This window comes from Rhinolophus sinicus, linkage group LG07 (genome assembly GCF_036562045.2).
Source record: "Rhinolophus sinicus isolate RSC01 linkage group LG07, ASM3656204v1, whole genome shotgun sequence".
Taxonomy (NCBI): Eukaryota; Metazoa; Chordata; class Mammalia; order Chiroptera; family Rhinolophidae; genus Rhinolophus; species Rhinolophus sinicus.
The window spans coordinates 68,269,712-68,288,085 of NC_133757.1; the positions used below are offsets into that span (position 1 = coordinate 68,269,712).

At 57.0% G+C, this 18,374-nt stretch overlaps 3 protein-coding genes and 1 non-coding gene across 7 annotated transcripts in view; 1 reads left to right on the forward strand and 3 right to left on the reverse strand.

Annotated features, from left to right (window-relative positions):
* Nucleotides 1-827, reverse strand: part of SBNO2 (strawberry notch homolog 2) — a 51,430-nt gene extending 50,603 nt beyond the window's left edge. Inside the window, exon 1 of the mRNA XM_074337394.1 lies at nucleotides 810-827. The gene's annotated coding sequence lies outside the window, so the exon portion shown is untranslated. The remainder of the gene's footprint in view (nucleotides 1-809) is intronic.
* Nucleotides 828-7,279: 6,452 nt separating this feature from the next.
* GAMT (guanidinoacetate N-methyltransferase) lies at nucleotides 7,280-10,242 on the forward strand. Its single transcript, XM_019744254.2, has 6 exons — nucleotides 7,280-7,534; nucleotides 8,407-8,552; nucleotides 8,711-8,774; nucleotides 9,082-9,149; nucleotides 9,315-9,425; nucleotides 9,909-10,242. The coding sequence occupies exons 1-6, from the start codon at nucleotides 7,354-7,356 to the stop codon at nucleotides 10,047-10,049; spliced, it is 711 nt and encodes a 236-aa protein (XP_019599813.2). The 5' UTR covers nucleotides 7,280-7,353; the 3' UTR covers nucleotides 10,050-10,242.
* A 697-nt stretch (nucleotides 10,243-10,939) lies between these two features.
* Nucleotides 10,940-18,373, reverse strand: NDUFS7 (NADH:ubiquinone oxidoreductase core subunit S7). 4 transcript variants are annotated; one of them, XM_019744253.2, is made up of 8 exons: nucleotides 17,993-18,373; nucleotides 16,637-16,670; nucleotides 15,706-15,774; nucleotides 15,102-15,219; nucleotides 13,651-13,830; nucleotides 13,536-13,582; nucleotides 12,697-12,785; nucleotides 10,940-11,102 (listed from the first exon to the last, which is right to left on the reverse strand). In XM_019744253.2, exons 1-8 carry the CDS (start codon nucleotides 18,006-18,008, stop codon nucleotides 11,005-11,007), a joined length of 651 nt encoding a protein of 216 aa, XP_019599812.1. In that variant the 5' UTR covers nucleotides 18,009-18,373; the 3' UTR covers nucleotides 10,940-11,004. The 4 variants fall into 4 exon arrangements, with proteins under 4 accessions (XP_019599812.1, XP_074193499.1, XP_019599811.1 ...); XM_074337398.1 differs by lacking the exon at nucleotides 17,993-18,373 and adding an exon at nucleotides 17,644-17,728 and having other exon boundaries at nucleotides 10,940-11,129; XM_019744252.2 differs by lacking the exon at nucleotides 17,993-18,373 and adding an exon at nucleotides 17,640-17,728 and having other exon boundaries at nucleotides 16,637-16,738.
* TRNAN-GUU (transfer RNA asparagine (anticodon GUU)) lies at nucleotides 18,260-18,333 on the reverse strand. The gene has a single exon. It is a non-coding gene; the product is annotated as a tRNA-Asn (tRNA).
* Nucleotide 18,374: the final 1 nt, after the last annotated feature.

The following is an 18,374-nucleotide window of genomic DNA, read 5'->3' on the forward strand; positions in this document are numbered from 1 at the left end:
TCAGCTGTTTTCATTACTTCAAACAGCAGAAAACTTCACAGACTCCAAGGTCGACTCCCCTGGGGGCTTCCCTGTGAGCCCACGAGAAGATTCTTGGGCTACCATTTGGGGGGTGCCACTGATTAGATCACCAGCCTCCGTTTCCCTGCTGGGAAGGAATCGGCGGCTACGCCCATCTTGCAGTCCTGGAGACCGAGGTAGGCGGAGGGCGCGCCCAGGAAGGAGGGGACTCTCAGACCTGGGCAGGTGAGGCGGGGCAGGTGGGCCCCGCCCGAGCGGGGGCGGGGACGCAGCCACTTCCTGTTTCTCCACATACTGGAAAGCCCCGGCGTTCCCAGCAGCGGGAACACCTCCTCCCACCCGCGCGCTCCCGGGCCTGGGTCCCTCACCACTTCTCCTTTCCGCACCCACTTCCCCTCGCCGCCCCCCAACCCTGGCCGGCGGCTCAGTTCCCGCCCCCTTCCAGCAGCTCCTCCCCTCTTTCCCGTCCCCTCTCACGTGCCCCTCTTTTCTCTCCTCTATCCCCAATCAAGCCCTTCCCATGGTGCAGAAGAGAAACTGAGGCAGGAGAGGCAGGGCCTGCCCAGGTCACACAAGCCATGCCTGTGCTCCCTGGCTTCTCTCTGCGGGTCCCTTCCCTTCTCCCTTTGCCCCCCCCGCCCACATTTCCGTCTCTCTATCTCTCCCTTTCTCCATCGGTCAATCTGTCCAAACCTCTATTTCCGTCTCTATCGAGCGCCCTCCCCCTCCCCTAGCCAAGCCACCTCCTCCTGGTCCAGCCGCCACGCCCTCCTTGTACGCCGGCCTACCTGCCACTTGCCGGGAGGTGTCCTTGGGCAGCACTGGCTCGCGGGTTGCAGCTCACTTGGCGCCGTCCTGGCCTGGCCTTAGCCCAGAGCAGGACCCTCCAGGCCCTGCCAAGGCCAAGACTTCCTCTGAGCAAGGACAGCTTCAGGGAACAGGGAACCCGTTGGACGGGTCTGAGATACGCCCCACACAAGCCTTCCTTCCTCTGTGCTGAGGCTGGGGCACTGGCTGCCAGGGATAAATGTGACACCTGACGGAGCACCCCCAGGCTGAGTCAAGGCTGGGCCCTGAGATTGGGGTGCCCTGTGGGAACGTGAAGGAAGATCAGCTGTCCACCAGTCAAGCCCAGAGGGGAAGGACTCAGGCACATGCATCAGGGCAGTTAGGCTAGGCAGGGTGCCTGGGATCATGGGGCCCTCAGAAAGCTAGGGGGAAGCCTTTATCCTGGGGGCATGGAAGCCATGGAAGGGTATGGAGCAATGGAGTAGTGTAGTCAGGTTAGGGCTGGAGGTCACTGGCTCTGCCTACATGGGCTGGACGGGGTGAGGCCCAGGGGCTACACTGCTGAAACTGATTTGGTGGCAAGGTAAAGCCATGGAGGCTGAGCTGCTGCCGAAAGCCAAGAGTAGGAGCCAAACTTTGAATTTCTGTCAAGAGACAGGCTGGAGCTGGACAGTTGGGGTGGGGGAGGGGTGAGGATGTTCAGGATGCCCCTGTACCCCCAACCCCACACCGGAGGAGGGGGACTCCGTTGGCTTTGTCCCCGGGTCAGTGGGGAGCTATGAGGGGTTTAGTGCATCAGGGGAGATGCTGTTAGGGTGGGTGTAGGGGGGGTAGTGCAGGTGAATGCAGAAGGGGGAAGATATCAGCCGCAAGGTGGGAGGGGGCACACGTCCATCCAAGAAGCTATTACTGGTGCTTCCGGGGCCAGGCCCCAGGCACACAATGGAGAATAGAGTCTACCCCACAATGCTCCCTGGCCACAAGGGAGTGGGACAGCCCTGCAGGACACGGCACTAACATGTGGGCCTTTCCTGGGCTGGTCCCTGCAATGTGAGTGCCAGGTGAGGTTCCAAGGAGGTGGACGGAGCCCCTCCCCTCTCTGGGGCTGTCTGCCCCAGTGCTGATGTCACCTGTGCTGGGACTTCCTGAACCTTCACCTTGGATCTGCCCAGCCCCCCAGGGAAATTCCAGGGCAGCCTGGCTGGGCTGACTCATGTCCAGGTCCCAGTGGCTGTGGAAGAAGCCAGACTCCCCAACCCGAGGTGGGGCATTTCCAGCACAATCTGCAGAGCAAGGGTGGGGATTTGGGTTCCAACAGGTGAGGAATTGGGGGTGGGTACTGGAACTGGTCTGGGGTGTTCTTCCTCCTGCGTTGGTCATCTCTTGTCCCAGGGCTGCAAGGCTGACTGGCAGAATGGAGCTTTAGCAGCAGAGCAACAGGGTTAAGACTTGTGGGGTTCAAATCCCAGCTCTGTCACCCACTAGCTGTGCGATCCCAGGCAAGTTACTTAAAGTCTCTATGCCTCAGTTTGCCCATCGATAAAATGGAGACAATCATAGCACCTCCCTTGGCGGACTTTTGTGAGAATTTGGTGAGGACCGGTATGTGTTAAGTGTTTGAAGTAGGGCTTGGGATATAGTGAGGGCTTTATGGTAAAATATTTTTAAAAAACGCATTCACAGCAGCAGGATTCACAACAGCCAAGAAGTGGACACAACCCAAGTGTCCATCAGCGTGTGATGGACAAACACAGCGTGGCCCATCCACACACGGGAGTGTTACTGGGCCATGAAAAGGAGGGAGGTGCTGACACTCGCTGCAATATGGATGGGCCTTGAACACACGGTGCTCATGAGAGAAGCCGGACACACAAGGCCACACAGTGTGTGATTCCATTTATGCGAAACGTCCAGAACAGGTACATCCACAGGGACAGGAAGTGGGTTAGTGCTTGATAGGGGCTGGGCAGGGGCGTGGGGGTGACTGCTAAGGGGGATGGGGTGCCCTTTTGTGGTGATGGAATGTTCTGGAACTAGAGAGAGGTGGCAGCTGCACAACATTTTGAATGCACTCAATGCCACTGAACTGTACACTTTAAAATGCTGAATTGTATGAGAATTTCACCAAAATGAAAAAAGAAAGATAATCAACCCTGGTCATCAAAGAAGTGGTAGATGTCAAACTGTGCCTCCTGACATCCAACACTAAGGTGGCCGACCTGCTGGTGTTCAGGTCAGGGGTTCGGCTCTGAGCAGTGGGCCCCACACTCAAGAGATTCTGTGGCTGTTAATTGTGATCAGCCGTGTAGACAGCAAGGACCCTGAATCTGATGGGATGAGAAGGGCACCTCACCTCTGGGGTCATCCTCCAAAAACCCATCACCCTGGTCTAACCCTGAGAAAAATACCAGGCAAACCCCAATGGAGGGACATCTGCAAACTACCCAACCAGTCCCCCTCAAGACTGTCCAGATCGTCAAAAACAAGGAAAGTCTGAGAAGCCATCACAGACCAGAGGGGCCCAAGGAGATATGGTGACTAAATTTCATGTGGGTCCTGGATGGAGTCCTGGTGCGGAAAAAAGACATTCAGGGAAAAGTAAAGAAGTTTGAAAAAACAGAGGACTTTAGGTAATAATAATGTATCAATGACAGATGTCCCATGCTAATGTGAGATGCTGACAACAGAGGAAAGTGGCTGCCAGGTACTGCTCCATACTGTCTTTGCAACTTTTCTATAGATCTAAAACTAAGCCTGTTTTAAAAAATAAAGTATAAGGCCGGACCCATTCCCTCCTAGCCTGTCACTGATCCTGCACAGGTGCTCTGCTCCATGGGGGTGGAGCCCCAAGGCCGGCCATCAGCAGCTTCCACCTCCAAAAACCCCTGCCTATGTCTTACCTCCCAAATTGATTAGAATCTTTTGGTTGCAACTCAGAGAAACTGAAACTGGCTTTTTTTTTTTTTTCTAAATGGGAATTTTTTGCTGATGAAACTAAAAGGTCCAGGGATAGATCTAACTCAGGGTTCTCCCCCTCAGCATGGCTGACATTTGGGACCAGATGGTTCTTTGTGTTGAGCAGCATCCTTAGCCCCCATCCACTCAATGCCAGGAGCACCCCCGGTTGTAACAACTACAGATGTCCCCAGACATGGCCCGGTGTTCCCTGGGGGACAGATCGCCCCTGGTTGAGACCCACTGGTCCAGCTGGTTTCAGGCTCAGCTGGATCCAGGACGATCAAAGAATGTCACAAAGATTCATCCATCTTTCCACCTCTCCGCTCTGTCATCCTCTCTTGGCTTTTTTCCTCAACAGTCTCCCCACCTTGTGGGGACAAAGATGGCGCTACAGCTACAGGTCAACCCCCACCATCAGCTGAACAGCTCCAGCAGAAGGTCAGCACCTCTTCCTCAAGATGCAGCAAAAGTTCCAAAGAAGGTTCTGATTGGTCCAACCTTAATCACGTGTCCTTGTTCACCAATTGTTATGACCAGGTAATGGAAGGCCTGATTGGGCAAACTAGGATCACCTGGTTGTATAGAGTTAGCCAATAGGGTAAGGAGCTTCTGGACTGGATTGGAAGTGGGGGAGTAGTCCTGGGCAGAAAGTCTGGTAGTTACTCAAAAAGTTAAGTATAGAATCACCATGTGATCCAGCAGTTTCACTCCTTTCAAACCCAGAGAATTGGAAGTGGGGACTCAAACAGATACCTATCTATACCTAACAGTACATAGCAGCACAATTCACAACAGCCAAGGGTTGACACAACCCTAGTGTCCATGGATGGATGAGCACATAAACACAATGTGGTCCATCCATACAGTGGAGTGTTAGCCTTAACAAGGACGGACATCCTGACACCTGCTACACCGTGGATGATCCTGGAGGACATGATGCTCAGTGAAATAAGCCAGACACAGAAGGACAAATACTGTGTGATCACACTTATAGGAGGTCCCCCGAGGAGTCAATCTATAGAGAAAAGAAGTAGACGGTGGGGGCCAGGGGCTGGGGGAGGGCAGGGGAGTTAGTGTTTAATGGGGGACAGAGTGTCCGTTTGGGGAGATGAAAAGTTCTGGAGATGATGGTGGGGATGGCTGCACAGAAGTGTGAATGTGCTTAATGCCACTGAGCTGTGCACTTAAAAATGGTTAAGATGGTCAATTTTATGCTACATGTGTTTTATCACGAAAAAAAAAAAATGTACCAAGATGGAAATCTCCCCCTACAGTATGTAGCATCTTGACCAGCATCTTGAGTGTCCTTACAGGGCAATCTCTGAGGGACAATACTGGGCCGATCCATGTGCACGTGCGCGTGTGCGCATGCACACACACACACCTGCCACACAGTCTGTAGCACGCTCTACAGTCTGTCCCCCCTCCCTGCCTTTTCACCTAACATCTGTTGGAGTTCATTGCACATGAATTCATAAAGGGTGCCCACTCCTTTTGCTAGCAGGCCCTCTCTTGCTGACTCTGATGAAGCACACTGTCCCGCTGCGGAGGCCCACATGGCCAAGAACTGAGGCCTGGGGACTCATGGCCCAAAAAGAACTGAATGCTTCCAATGACCAGTGAGTAAGCTTGGAAAAGACCCTTCCCAGGCTGAGCCTTCAGAGGAGGCGCCAGCACTGGTGGCACCTTGCATGCAGCCCGTGAGAGGTTGTGAGGCAGAGGACCCAGCTGAAAAGGCGCTGGATTCCTGACTCACAGAAACTGAGATAATAAACGTGCCTCGTTTTAGTGGCTACATTCGGGGTGATTTGTTACACAGCGAGGGCTAATGAGCACAGCTTGCCTTCTTCTGTCTTGGGCAGACCTTCCAGGGTATCCCTTGAGTTGGGTGACATTTAGCAAGTGCACAGGGGAGCATCCCCTGTGGGGGGTCATGGATGGGGTCCCCAAGATGCTGGGGTACAGGTCTGCAAAGTGCCCAGCACAGTGCCCAGGACAGCGGCTGACAGTGGGGAAACCAGATGGGATGAGCTCATCTGAGGTGAAAAGCAGCGTAAGTGCAACCCAGGTGGCCAATGACATCTACTCATCCTGCCCCCTCCTGAGGGTCTCATGAAATTGGCGCTGTCACGTCTATACCGCATTAGACCCCAATCACTCAGGATTTACCAAGCACTTTCTATGTGCCAAACCCGTCAGACAGACATTAGAGCCATGAAGAAATACCTTTAGTTAGTGAAATGGCAAGGAGAGGTGCTCAGTGATAAAACAGCTTTTGGGGCACCTGGTGGCCTTCCAGAGCAGGTGTGGGCTCAAGCATGAAGCAGAGAGAGAAGGCATCCAGGCCAGGAAAGAGGAGAAGCTGCCCAAGTAGAGGAAAGAGCATGTGCTGAGACCCTGAAGCAAGAGGGACACAGGAGCTCTACAGGAAGTGGGCAGGGGCGGGGTAGGGGTATGCATAGCGGGTGTGGGGAGTCTGGAGCCCTGTTGGTCAGAGAGATGGACACAGGGCACCGAACTTGAGAGCTGTTTAGGAGGCTGCCTGGATTCAAATCCTGACCACAGCCTCTCTGGGCCTCAGTTTCCACACGTGTTCAACGGGGTGGCAGGAATGGAGTGTTCAGGGTTCATGAATGATGGCCTGATGTGCAGCGAGATCAAAAAGGGAAGTCACACTACAGAGCCTGGAGGCCAACGCAGCTCGGCCTGCGGGTAGGTCCCAGGGAGGAAGGCAGAGGACGCAGGGGAGCTAGTGCTGCCCTGAGCTGGGAACCAGGCAGCAGGGATGAGTCCAGAGTCTCTGCGGGGCTGCCCTGCTTGACTTCCTGTGCATGAGGGACAGTAGAGTGCTGGGATCACATGTCAGTCCCCAGAACTGGAGGCCTCTGCACCGTGAGTCCCCCCATCAGGCTCCTGGGGCCTCAGCTGACTCCAGCTTATGGGGAAGTGAAATGAGCTCCTGAAAGAGGACAGGCAGCTCAGCATGTGGTCACTGTGGGGCTGTCAGGGTTCTAATCCTGGATCCCCACACCTCACCCCCGTGGCCATGAGACTGACGGCTATGCCTCTTGGAGCCTGTTTCCCCATCTGTGAAATGAGTAAAGAACCCACTGCAGCATCTCTAAAGATATAATGATTTTTAAAAACCTAAGGTACTTGTAACAGCGTCTGTAAAATTGCCCGATCCCTCTACTCTAAGCAAGGAAGGGAGCTTTCTGTGGCAGTGACATTTGAGGAAACTGAGGCAGGAGAGTGACAAGGCGAGGCCCCGGACTCTGAGGCCTCGCTGCTGCTGTGCCGGTTTCGCAGACTAGGCGGTGGAGGCTCAAGGAAGGATCCTCCGCTGGGATTCCGGACCCACGTGGTGCCGCCTTCTGCTCAGCGGCCGCTAGAGGCCGCTCTAACCATCGCTTAGTCCGCTCGGGGGTTCCCCCCGACCCCCGCCCCGCCTCCGTCCCGCCCTGTCCAGGGCCCAACCCCTAATCACGCCCCCTCGCACCCGCCAGCCCCTTTCCACGCCCCCGGCCCAGAAGGCCCTGCAGGGACCAGGGAGCCGATTCCCCGGCGCGCAGTCCAGCCGGCAGTATGAACGCCCCTGCTGCGACCCCCATCTTCGCGCCGGGCGAGAACTGCAGCCCCGCGTGGCGGGCGGCGCCCGCGGCCTACGATGCATCGGACACACACCTGCAGATCCTGGGCAAGCCAGTGATGGAACGCTGGGAGACCCCCTACATGCACGCGCTGGCGACTGCCGCCGCTTCCAAAGGTAGCTCCCCGCCCGGCCGAGCGACCGGGCGCGCGGTGGCAACCGAGGCCGGAGGCGCCCAGACCCGGGGCCAGCCTGCTCTCCGGCTGATGCGCATTGGAGCCTCTCCGTGTCTCTTTCTTCGCGTGGAAAATGGGGCTGCTAGCGGGGGGCGCCGGGGAAATAAAAGCGGGTGCTGTGGGCACGCAGCATAGTAGGCTCCCCTAAGTACCCGGAACTTCCTCTCCAAGGGTAATGAGGTCCCGACCCTGGGATGGGTCCTCAGCCGTGGGACCTCGGGTGGAACTCAGCCGCCGGCCCCCCGCCTGAGGTCGGGGACAGAGTGGCGGCGAGCACAGGACGCTGCCCTGGCGCACGTGGGGAACGTTCCTGAGCAGAATCGGGAGGCCCCGCCCACTCCGGCTGAGAATAGCTCTGGGAAACCTGAGGCTGGGAGACAGGTGTCCCGGGGTGACCCTGCGCGCCTGTGTCAGAGCCCGAGGAGTGCCCACGTCCCCCCGGGGCTGGGTGAGCGGTCTTTGGGCCACTGTCCGTAGTCCAATGGGGACCATCTCTCCCGCTCCCCCCCAGATTGTACCAGGCCCTGGCCTGGAATCCTGGTCCTCCCTAGCCCTTCTCTTGCGAACCTCATCGTGGGGGTGGGTAGGAGGAGGAGCGAAAAGTAACCAAGTCAAGAGGTAAGCGCCACCTGTGCACATAACGGGAGCCGGGTTCAAAGTCCATGGTCTGACCCCCCCACACCAGGTCTGTGCCAAAAGCCACTCTGCTGCCTCCCTAGCTGCCCCTCCCTCTGGCTGCTGGCCAGGGCCCACGCTGTTCCCTCCCATCCTTGGCTCAGAAGCTTCTCTGTGCCCCCTTCTTTGTGTGTCCAGGGGGCCGAGTCCTGGAAGTGGGCTTTGGCATGGCTATTGCAGCCACCAAGGTGCAGGAGGCTGCCATCGACGAGCACTGGATCATCGAGTGCAATGAGGGTGTCTTCCAGCGGCTCCGGGAGTGGGCCCCGCGGCAGCCGCACAAGGTCGGCCTACAGGCCTCTGCCTGACTCCTGGGGGAGGGGTGCAGAAGGGGCAGGTGGTCTCCTCCCTTGGGAGTTCCTTTGCCCCCCCACCCCCCGCAGTGAAGTCCTGGGGACCTCTTTGACCCTCAGCCTTCTCTTTTTTTCTACCCTGCCTCAAGGTGGTTCCCTTGAAAGGCCTGTGGGAGGAGGTGGCACCCACCCTGCCAGATGGCCACTTTGATGGTGAGAGGTGTCTGGGGGCTGGGAGAGGGGATCCTCTGCCTGAACTCCCACCATTAGCCCCCTCTTCACTTGCTGATGTGTCACTGGGGCGACGGAGCCTGGGCAGGGGATACACACCAGGCCTGGCACTCACTCAGTAACAGAGTGGTGACACCTGAATCGGATGCAATTCCTAGAGGAGGCACGGTGAACTTGGGGCACAGCTGCTGGGGTTCCCAGGATGCATTCGAGTCCCACCTCGTGTGCAGCCGTCATCTTGATGTGGCTTCCGCTGGCCCTGACCGTATGGCTCTGCCCTCCTGTGCAGGGATCCTGTATGACACATACCCGCTCTCCGAGGAAACTTGGCACACACATCAGTTCAACTTCATCAGGGTAGGACTGATGCTCATACTGCATCAACTTCATCAGGGTTGGAAGGGGTCCAAGACTGCCCCCAGCATGGGATCTGGCTGGGTGAGGGCATCTGCCATTGTCCATACACAGGGCACCCTCTCCACTCGTTTCTGACCACCCTCCATACTGCTGTCCCCCTCCCAGGGCCAGGCTTTTCGACTGTTGAAGCCAGGGGGCATCCTCACCTACTGCAACCTCACCTCCTGGGGGGAGCTGATGAAGTCCAAGTACAACGACATCAACACCATGTTTGAGGTGGGGCAGTTAGTGCTCCCTGGGCCCACCCCTCCCCACCCTCAGCCAGCGACTCAGGGCAGCTGTGGTCACTTGTGACCTGGGAGGGTCCCTTGCCTGCCCCTGCCTCTGGGCTGCTCTCTTGGGTGGATTCTGAACTGTGTGGAAATAAGACAAGGTCCCCACCCGGCTGACAAGCTGTGCCCTCCACACTGGTGTGTCTACTGATTCAGTCACACTATTCCCTCTGCCTGTGAGGATGAGCAGGTGCGCAGACTGGTGACACTGTGACAGCCAGGAAGGTGCTGCCCAAGTTTAGACACCTGGAGACTGCCACCCAGGCCTGGGCTTCTGCCTTGTCTCAGCACCTGGGTGTGCGGTGGGGACTGCTACAGCCTCTGGGCCTTGGCACTAGCAAAGGCTGTGCAAGCAAGGGTGAGCGCCGGTGTGTGTTTGTCATGGGGCTCCAGAGCCTGGAGGTGACCTGGCACCTTCGTCTTGTAGGAGACACAGGTGCCGGCACTGCTGGAGGCCGGCTTCCAGCGAGACAACATCCACGTCGAGGTGATGGAGCTAGTCCCACCAGCTGACTGCCGCTACTACGCTTTCCCGCGGGTGATCACGCCCCTGGTCACCAAGCACTGAGCCCGCTGCCCCCACATTCCTACTCAGTGCCCTTGTGGCCGGGAACACAGGCTCTGGCCTCAGCCCCCGGGAGTTGAGGCTACACCAGCTGTGTGACCCCAGCCACCTTCCCTAACCTCTGCAAGGGAACCAGCACAGCTTCCCTCCTGGGTCATGGGGATGAAATAAACACTGGACCGGCCAATTAGCACGATGCAAAACTATGCTCACTCTTCCTCCTGTCCCTCCAAAAATGGGGAAATAAGTCTGTTAAATGGATAGTCAGCGAGTCATTGGGTGGGCTACTGCTCTCCATTATGTGCCAGCCCGAGTCCACTCCTGCCTATGGCAGACATCGCCAATCAATCACCAATGGCCCTTTCCACCAGGCTGCCGGGGCCAGCCGCCCCTCCTTCCCTGTGGTTGGCAGCTGGGGTCCAGAGGGGGGTCAGGCAGAACCATGTCAGGACCACATGGAGGGTGGCAGCCCCCAGGCCCAGGTCCTTAGGCCACTGAGGAGGGTCTCTGGTCCCACCCAATCAGGCTGAGCCCCAAAGCAAAACCTTTACATATGGCCTCTCACAGGACCCTTGGCCCATGAGAAGTGCAGTGTCACTTTCTGAGGTCTGCAACTTGCCCACCGCCCAGTGTCATTTCCTTTGACTTCGTGCCCTCCTCTCCAGCCCCAGTGCAGGGGCAGCCCAGCCCCCACCCAGCTCCCCTCTTTCATGGTAGGGCAGTGCAGGACCCCCAGGAGGGGCTAGTGTGGACCCAGCCATCTGCCTCCAGGGCCTCAGTATCTTTGGGGATTGACCCTGCCCATGTGCAGCCCAGAGCAGGCTCTCTGCTTGGTGGGCACCTCTCTATCTCCCACCCGTTCCCCTGGCCCACACACCACGCAGGCAATGCAGTCTAGGTGGATTTCTCGGGTTTATTGACCATCTCGGGACGATGACGATGACAGCGGTGGGTGGCACTACCTGCGGTACCAGATCCTGAGCCTCTTCTCCCGCTTGATCTTCTTTTGTAGCTGCAGGATGCCATAGAGCAGGGCCTCGGCCGTGGGTGGACAGCCTGGGGGTGGGACTGGCCTCAGTGTCCCTGCCATGGGGAGCCAGGACCTTGTGACCAGTGACTGGGTTCTGGGCCCTGCTGGGGCCACTGTCCTTCCCCTGGCTGCCGGCCATGGGCACCTGAACCAGAACAAAGGTCGGGCCCGCTGGGAACAGTAAGCAGAGGCCACGTGGGGCAGGAAGGGACCGGTGGCTCAGGGCCTTGGGAGGGTGACCAGGGGACCGTGGGTGGGCTGAGGGCTGGGCAGCCACGTCCAGGCCACTTAACAGGGTGGGAAGGGCTGAGATAGTCCCTCAGCATGACATGAGTCTGCACTGCAAAGGCTGAGGATCTGGCCCATCATTGGGAATGGGCCAGCACGGTGGGCAGGGCAGCCCACAGAAGGGAACCTGCCCCCAAGAAACCGTTCCCATAGTCCCTGTCCCCGACAGGCCTGGAAGGGCAACTAGAACCACAGGTGGTTGGATAAACCACTGTCAGTCATTTACTCCCAGCTGACCCTGCAGTGCACAGTGACTGACAGTATAATTACAACAGTCCATTTGATGGATGGGGAAACTGAGGCTTGGAGAGACTTGCCTGAGGTTATGCGTCAGACAAGCAGTAACTGACCAAGGGTCTGGCTCCAGGTCAAGGTTAACAAGCCCGCAGGGTAGACTCATACCTCCCTCGAAGCCCCACCCACTGTACCCTCAGCTGCCTGACAGGTGGGGTTGGCCACATCTGTGTCAGGCTCCTTCCCACCAACCTGGGGAATCCCCAGGGCTTGGCCTAGTGCTGCCCAAGATAGGTCCAGGCCTAGAAAAGCAGTCAATAAATATTTGCAGAATGCTAAACAAATGAACTCCATTTCCTAATTAGCTGTAATCCGATGTCAAAACCAGTTTCTCTGCCTTTGGGAGGTGTCAGCACGTGCCCGGGAGGCCACCCCCACCCTGCAAATGGGCCCTGTGAGGAGGTGTGGGAGTCCCACAGGGCAGCGGGATACAATAAGAACGCCTAGTTACTGCAAACCAGACAAACCACTGATACCTTTTTTAGTATAACTATATCCCAAATATCATATGGGTCATAATTACATATAAAAGATATTATGCATTATTTTTCTGACATTCAAATTTAATTGGGTGCCCTGCATTTTTATTTGCTGAACCTGACTGCCCTGGCAATCCCGGGTCGGAGGGGATCTCACCCGCCTGTCCTGAGGACAAGAACTCTTGGACACCGTTCCTGGCCTTCAGGAACCTTTTCCTGGTTTTTAATTGGATTTCTTTGGTTTTGTTTCTATTAGGTGGAATCATATAAAACCATAGCTAAAAAATGGCTGAATATCAGCAATTCCATACAGCTCAACCTAACCACTTCGTCACAGGCCTGGTCCAATGTCTGGATAAAATTGGGGAGCCCCTAAAGGGATGGCGGAGGGAAAGGCTGGGTATCACTCTTCTTAGACCTGAATCTGCTTATCTTGAAAACAAGGAGGCTACTGCGTTTGTGGAGACGTGGGGACCCCATGACAGGGTCACAGGCTTGATAGGCTCCTTCGTGGGGACCTGAAGGCCCGGCTGCCCAGGGACGTGGGTGGTGGCCTTACCTGGAACGTAGATGTCCACGGGCACGATGCGGTCGCAACCCCTCACGACAGAGTATGAGTAGTGGTAGTAACCCCCTCCGTTGGCGCAGCTGGAGGAGAAGGAGGGCTGTGAATGCCACCCCTGGCCTCACACGTCTTTGGGACCCTGCCCCCAATCCACCCGCCTTCGACTGCAAGCAGGTGCCTGGGCCGTCAAAAAGGGCAAGACAGAACATGAAGTCACAGGAATGACAACAGCCATGTGAGACATTTTGTAGGACCAGGAAGAGCAGAAGCTAATGGATGGACCTTGAACACACGGTGCTCATGAGAGGAGCCAGACACAGAAGACCACACAGTGCGATTCCACTTATGGGAAACGTCCAGAACAGGCGCGTCCACAGACAGGACGTGGGTTAGTGGTTGTCAGGGGCTGGGGAGGGGGTGGGTGTGACTGCTAATGGGGACGGGGCTTCTTGTTGGGGTGATGGAATGTTCTATCTCAACAAACAACTTAAGTGACTAAACAGGTTTTAACGATGTAGGGAAAAGACTACAAGTGAAAACGGTGAGGACAATGCTAGCTGTCTATAGAGGAGGACGTCATTTATGTTCATGCAGCAAAGAAACAAAGGGAATTCAGATGGGCTGTTGGGGGCGGAGCGATGTTAAGTGAGGGGACGTCCTGGGGAGGGGGTGGGGTACACAGAAGCCTCAGTCTCCGTCCTGCTCCCTGGAGCTGTGGGAGGTTACTGAGCGTGAGTTACACCTCCAAGACCTTGATCGGACAGAAGCAGATATGAGATTGGGAGGATACACGCCAGTGTCTCGGGCACGCCCCGGCCCCGCCTGGTACTCACCTTCCCATGGATACGACGTAGCGTGGCTCAGGCATCTGGTCATAGACCTGGAAGAGACCGCAGGGTCTGTGAACGGTTCGGGCCTGGGCGGTGGCGGGCAGTGGGCCAGGCCTACCTTGCGGAGTGCAGGGGCCATCTTGTTGGTGAGGGTCCCGGCCACGATCATGACATCGGACTGGCGAGGGCTGGCTCGAAAGACCACACCGAAGCGGTCCATGTCATAGCGGGGCGCTGCCATGTGCATCATCTCCACGGCACAGCAGGCCAGGCCGAAGGTCATGGGCCACAGCGAGCTCTGGGGGCCGGGGAGTCGGCCATGAGTACACGGTCGGACGCCATGTTTCAAAAAAGTGGGTGATTTCACGTGGGAAACACTAGCGTTCTAGCCTTTCCCAAAGAATAACACATGAGCCATGCCCCTGCATAGCAACCACATGACCTCCAGGCTCCTTGGACATCTGTCACCAGCCTGACCTTGCTACCCTGGCCCAGGGCTGTGACAGGAAGGTAAAGTGAACGAGGTCCATGGGTCAACACTTCCCAGTAGCCACGTTACCAAAAAAGGAAAAAAAAAAGTTGAAGGATAAAACCCCAGATGAAATTAACTTAGTAACAGGATTCCCGTAACACAATACCCCCTAAACCCCATCCTTCCAACTGCTCTGAGCGCCGGCACCACACGTGGCAGAGGCCGACCCTAAGGGTCTTGTCCCCAACACCTCCTGGTGTCCAGTGACTCCTCCAGGAAGCGCTCAGCCACCCTCCAACTCTTTCGTCCATCTGTTTGGTACCTGATCTCCCCATGTCTGGGCTCCTCTGCCAGACTTTTCTCTGCTGCTGTGTCTAACCTGGGACCTGGAAGTGGCCCCATTGATGTGCTAAAGCAGGTGACAAGGCAAGGGCTGCCCAACATGGCGGGGCTGCCTGATGGGCACTTGAGCTGGCCAACCCTGACCTCGTCGCTGGGTATTCACAGTCACAAACCAGACCACAGTGGACAGCTCTGTCCTGGAGCTGGAGGCCCTGGGAGGGTGTTCGCTGAGGTGGCGTGTGTGACAGAGACAGCACACGGCCGTCAATGGGGGATTGTTACGGCAGCCTGTCCCGGCCCAGCACCCCTCAGGCAATGAAAGGAGCCTGTGTCCTGGGAGACAGGACATGTGTCCAGTGGAAGACAGGCTGAGCACACAACTTAAGGGAGGGGACACATGACAAAAACTGTTCCGTGGCTGATGCTGGGGGCAGGGCCAGCTTTTAGGGTTTTTGCTGGGAAGTAGCTACTGTTTTCAACATGCATTACATTTCCAGTTTAAAAAATTACTTTTACATTAAAAGAGAAGAAAGAGGGATGAACAGAAGACAGAACTACAGAAGGGAGGTGGGCCATCTTCACTGGGGCTGAGGCATGGAGGAGAGGGTGGGGTAGGGACACTGAGGGCAAGGAGCTGGCGGGGCTGGGGGTGGGGAGTCCTGACAGAATCACAAGCCTCTGGGGGAGCCTGCCAGCTCCTGGGTCACAGGCGGGCAAGTGTGTGAGCACGTAGCAGGAGGAGGGCTGGGGCTCACCCGGCGGGCCCAGTTGATGAGGTCATCCAGCTTGGCCACCACATACTCGCCCCGGCTGCTGGGAAGGGCGCTGGGTTTGGGGACCACCGCTCCGGGCTTGGATACAGCGGGCTGGATGCTGGGCATAGGACAAGGCACGGGGAGGTGTCAGCCAGGCAGGACCCCAGGGGATGGGCACTGGCCACCCCCACAGCCCCTACTCTGGGGCCCAGCCTGGAACAAAGCCATGGTCACAGCTCGTCCCGGGGTCAGTGCTTGGAGGAGCTGTGGGGCCAGGCCTGGGTCAGGACATGCCTGCTCAACACAGAAATGAAAGATGGCATGGACACGCCTCGGCTCACCCCAAGGCCCCTATGCTTTTGGGGACTCGGTTTCCCCATCTGGAAAACGAGCTCAGCGGATGCACCCTTTAGCAAAGGCCTTTCTTGTTTGGGGATGAGCAGCCACTGGCCTGGATCTGCAGGATGGGGCTGGGCAGGGCTCTGAGGGTAGGGACCCTGCCACATTGCCCTGTCAGGTGGTGGAAAGACATTCGAATCATCACAGGCGCTGCTGTGCCAAGCGAGGGGGCTTCAGGGTGTGTGGACTCCCGGGAAGGCCTCACCTGCTCGGACCATCAGCAGCCGAACTGGCATGGACACAGCGCACCCCCACAGCGGCACCCACACCGGAGCTGTAAGGGGACAGACTGTACATGAGGAGGAGCCAGGGGCGCCCTGAGATGTGATGGGCTATCCCGGAGCAGGGATGGGGAAACTGCAGCCAGGGGCCAAATCTGGCCCTCTGACGGTTTTTGTAAATAAAGTTTTGACACCCATCTATTTCCATGCTGTCGGCAGCTCTTTTTACAAAGGCAGAGCTGAGTAGTCTTGACACAGACCATCTGGCCTGCACAGCCAAAAACATTTAGCACCTGGCCCTTCACAGAAGAAAAAGTCTGCTGGCGCCTGGTTTTCAATTAACATTGCTCTCAATTTTTCCATTTTCTATTTGTCTTACAGTGAATATGTATTTTATTCCTGGGAAAAAGGCCTCATCAAAACAAAGCACAGTCAGCCCTAATCCATGTCCCCCTCAAAACCCCCGACTCCCCTCCATTAGGAAGGCCCTCTCCTTAGATGTGCCTTGTCTCTGGTCCATGGTGCTGGGGGTTCAATTTCCAGGCTGTATCCTCACAGACAGCCTGGCGGCCACACCTGCCTTCCTATCCTGAGAAGGCCTGCATGGGGATGCCATCTTAGCAAATGCACCGACTGCCTTCCTGTGACAGGCAACGAGTCCTGAAGGCACTAGAGCACAAGGGTCTGAACCCAGGCTCTGTCACTATGTATACTGTTGCCACTGAGGGGTCCACATGCCACCTGCTGGAGAGTAGACTGCTGGCCCCAGTGCTGCCCCATTTGCTGCGTGATCTTCTGCCGGCGGGGCCATCTGTTGCTGCTCTGTTGCACTCTGCGCCCACTCCCCTCCCAGTCTCAGCCCTCCCTGCCAGGCTCTCATGATGGGCAATCAGAGTCAGAGACACAGGCACTCACCGCAGAGCAAGGATCGAGCGGAGCAGGCTGGGAGCTGCAGAGAGAGCCACAGGGTAGGGGCAGTGAGTTACGGACAGCACCAGAGGCCACAAATTCAGGCTCCTAGATGGGCCAGATATCCCATCAGGACCCCGCCTGGCCCACCCTCTCTCTTACCCCCAGTGTATCTCAATTCCACTTAAACGTTTGGTCAAGAGGGATCTTTCAGAATATGAACCAGACAGTGCTACTCCCCTGCTTAAAACCCCACGGCTCCTGGGAAAAGGTCCAGGCTCCACACCTGGGCCACCTTTCCTTCCTCACACTTGTTAGTGTTGCTCCTGCCTCAGCATCTTCACACGTGCTGTTCCATCCACGGGGAGAACCCTGCCCCACATGTGCACGTGGCCAGCCCTTCTCATGGGCAGGTTTCAACTCAAAAACCTGGGTCTCCACCAGCTCCCCCAGGCCCTTTCAATCCTGTCACCCTGTTCTGTTGTCGCCTATGCATACTTGTGTGGTGCTTCCTCCTGGGGCTCCCCAGTGTCCCCCAGCCTTAGCTGTGCCTGATGTATGTCGAATAAATGAACCCAGACACCAGCACGGGAGACAGCCTAATTGCCCAGCCCCTGTTGGGGTTGCCCTTCTTTGAACCTCAGTTGCCCCGCCTGAACACTTAGGGTTTTGCATAAGCTCACAGCCCAGTAAACGCCCTTCATGAGTCAGTAGACAGGGGAATTTGCACGGGAAAGAAAAATAACCTCTATGTTGTCACCAACGGCTCACTGAAAATTGACCTTTCTTCAATTCTGAGAGTCACCAACAAACCACAGGACCTGTATCAGCAGAACCCTTGGTTTTCACCAACAGAAATCACAGACGTTTCCTAACGGCGTCACAGGGGCTGTACACATCTCCTTAAAGTAACATGTCCACCCGGCCTTCAAAACCATAGCAATTGGACCTGCCCCTGGACCTGGCCACTCCAGGCGTTAATAACGAAGTGCCTGGGTGGGGAACTCACCAACCCGGTTTCGAGACAAAATCCTGACACCTGTCTCGGGGTACTGCTTTCCTTCGCAACACTGTGGATTTCATGCTATGCGTTTCATCACTAATCTGAGGGGAAAGGTCCCGGGAGCAGGGCAGGGTGGGACGCCAGCACTGTGAATGACGTAATCTTCCCGGAGAGTCCCGGCCCCGCTCTGGGACTGTTTCCCCCTCGTCAGGGCTGCGATACCCGCGCCGCCTCTCTCCCGGTAACTTCCAAGGCAGTACCCCGTGCCGAGCCTTGGCCCCTCTGGCTCCCGCCCCGGCGCCCTCCCCGGGCCTTAGTTTCCCGAGTGGCCCCTGACCCCGGCGCCCAGACCCACTCACCCGCCAGCGCCGCCATCTTAATCTCGGCCTTCAGACAACCTCTGAGGTCCGTCCGCTTTAGCCCTCCGGGTACTAGGGGCCGTCGCCCAAACCGATTCGGCTGGTGCGCGGAAACTGAACTCAGGCCCGGAACGTTCCGCCACCGTGGACATCCACAGCCGCCCGCGCCACGAGGGTAGAGGAACAGGGGCTCCGTGCAGAGCGCCCCAGAAAAAGCAGGTGCGCTGCCCACCTTCTTCTTATACGGGGAAGCAAAAACCACATATCCGTCCCTGGGTGGGCTCGAACCACCAACCTTTCGGTTAACAGCCGAACGCGCTAACCGATTGCGCCACAGAGACGGAACTGCGGCCTGCTCCCAGCCGCAGCCCTATGAAACATA